The following is a 2564-nucleotide window of genomic DNA, read 5'->3' as shown; positions in this document are numbered from 1 at the left end:
GACCATCTTGAAAGGAATGTCAAAAAGCTGTAAGCATTTATCTCTAGACAAGACAATATTAGTGATACTAAATCCGGCATTCATATCAATAAAGAATTGTCTACGATATCAAAGGCCTGATATGATGTCTGATTCGTTGCGCATCACTGCAAACATCCTACAGGCGGTTAATACAAATTGAACTATGTGATAAGTGGCTGCTGTTTCAAGACCTTGATTATCTATCACAAGCTTCCATCACAGATACCCAAAGAAGAACTTATTTTGTTGATTGTAAGACATGGTGATCTCGAGTAAAATAATACATATACGGATTACATTCTAACTACAAGTGAACTATCTCACTAGCATGCAGCCGTTTCAATACAAAGGAAGGTTGGCGGATGACACGAGTGCAATTGGTTACAACCCATCAAGTAACCGAGTTTGTTCTTTATTTGCTATTACTGTATATCAAATTTGCATTATATGTTCTATCTTGAACAAAAGAACGCGTGTTATCATCTAATGAGAGAAATGAACGCTAAAATTCATCATGTTTGTACAAAATCGTATCACCTTTCTAATATAGAATGCAATGCACCATCCTTGGTAAGGTAGAATACCATAATAAAATTTAATGAATGTACTAAATCCTTGTTTGTGGTTTTTTTGCGTTTAAGTTGTTATTCGTTCCAATCAGTCTTACCGCGATTGCTAGAAGGCCCACTTTGCTGGTATTCGGGGTCATCTTCGGGACCATCCTCGAGATCATATTGCCCGAAAAAACGGAGCATCTCTAAATCCTTAGGTGAAATGGACCCTTTAATTCATCATACAAAGCTTCTATTCGTTCTGTTATCTCATTCCACATATCAGGTTCAGGATTAGGATTAGGCGAAGATGATGTGTGTACAGCCATTGCTGATGAACCTGAACCGTAATCAGTTAAGTGGCTTCTACGGAGAGAATCTGTGTTGAATGCTTGTGTCGTGCATTCCAATTCCTTTTCATTTTGACTATGAGTGTCTTCACACGCACAGCTGGCTCTGTTCGCATCTACTGGCTGTTTTGATTCTTCAGCACTTACTTTGGTTTCCAAGTTGTCTAATGTGTTCGCAACAGTAGTAATATTATCGGATAACTTGTCTCCTCCCTCTTGCATGCTCTTTTGCGCAATATATATTTTCTTTATCCCGTCAGATAACTCCGATTCACATTTTTCACTCTCCTTGTCTGATACAGGCACTTCATGTGGATCAAAACCTTCACTGTATGTCTCATGAAGATCATTACTAGGCCTATTTCTAGAAGAATCTTTTGTATTACGCTCACCATGCACTGCTGCACAATGCCTTAATGATTCATCTTGTGAATGTTCTTCAACGCACAAATGCGATGAAGCAACTAGCAGCACACCATAAAAAATGGTAAAATATAAAAACATACCCAACAGATTTCTTGTGCTTTTATATTACAAGTCATGCCTTTTTCGTAATAAAAATTTCTCATCTTTCCCGATTTGAACTAATCCTCTCATCGCGCCCGCAACACACTGTTAAAGAATGGTAAAAACAAAGAACATACCGAAATAAATAGAACTTACTCCAATCATAGCACGGTTTATTGAACAACATCGTGATTGATGGCAAATATGGACCGTCATATCTACTGTTGCTAGTGTTATATGCTATTTTGGATTAACTGTGTTCGTTTTAGTGAGATAAACAAGGAATGACTGAATAAAATGCATTTTTGAAATTAATCAGAGCATATCCCTGGGGTAAATAGTTAATAACAGCATTAAAAATCTTTGCATACTAAACATTCTTACAGTATATGAAATTTGAACAATATATCTGGCTCACAAGCAAATTATAGATCGTGTATACCGTCTTATCAGCGCTACAGTGTCATAACTTAGATATGTGAGCTAAGATTATGCTACCAGAAAGGGTTTCGTTGAGGTTTAGTAGTAAACGGCTGCAACACGTGTATAATTTTTCGATCATCAAAAGCAATACATAGTCGTCATTTTCGTTATATCAGTTTAGAATGCCATACAAATTATCTATCAACCATAAACACTAATTTAGATTTTTTGTTTTACGAACTGGTTTGGCATGATCTATCTTGCTGGAACCTATCAGGCTCGAAGAGCCAACTTCTGCTACAGCCTTGAAAGTTGCTTTTTTGATGATATTTTTGTTCATAACATTAGGATGTATCTGCAGCCAATGATATTCTGGTGATCTTATCATATTCCATGTTACAATGTGTATGTCTCATATTCTATGGAAGTCAGCGCCATTTCCAGACAATACTCCTCATCTTTGCTTGTGCAAACTTTTTTGACATTATTATAAGTTCATACACCAAGAAGAACCGACTCGACCTTGATCTCCTACGAACAGATTGATCAATCAACATCTCAATGCTGCATTCGTCTATTTAAAACGATTTATCTTCCAATGTTGTATTGTTAAGTGAGATCATGGTGTAATGATGTGTTATGCATGGCCTTCGCGACAAAGGATCCTATACAGAATGGACGTAGAACTTGGTTCAGCAATTAGCGTTGTTTT

General features: G+C 36.7%; 1 protein-coding gene across 1 annotated transcript; it reads right to left on the bottom strand.

Annotated features, from left to right (window-relative positions):
• Positions 1-609: 609 nt before the first annotated feature.
• VCUG_02621 (uncharacterized protein) lies at positions 610-1661 on the bottom strand. Its single transcript, XM_008077438.1, has one exon. The coding sequence runs from the start codon at positions 1424-1426 to the stop codon at positions 779-781; it is 648 nt and encodes a 215-aa protein (XP_008075629.1). The 5' UTR covers positions 1427-1661; the 3' UTR covers positions 610-778.
• Positions 1662-2564: the final 903 nt, after the last annotated feature.

This window comes from Vavraia culicis, assembly GCF_000192795.1.
Source record: "Vavraia culicis subsp. floridensis unplaced genomic scaffold supercont1.87, whole genome shotgun sequence".
Lineage (NCBI taxonomy): Eukaryota > Fungi > Microsporidia > Pleistophoridae > Vavraia > Vavraia culicis.
This window is presented reverse-complemented; position numbering and strand designations above follow the sequence as displayed.

Excerpts from the sequence above, each read along its gene's own strand:
- VCUG_02621 (XM_008077438.1), bottom strand. The coding sequence starts at position 1,426 with ATGTTTTTATATTTTACCATTTTTTATGGTGTGCTGCTAGTTGCTTCA.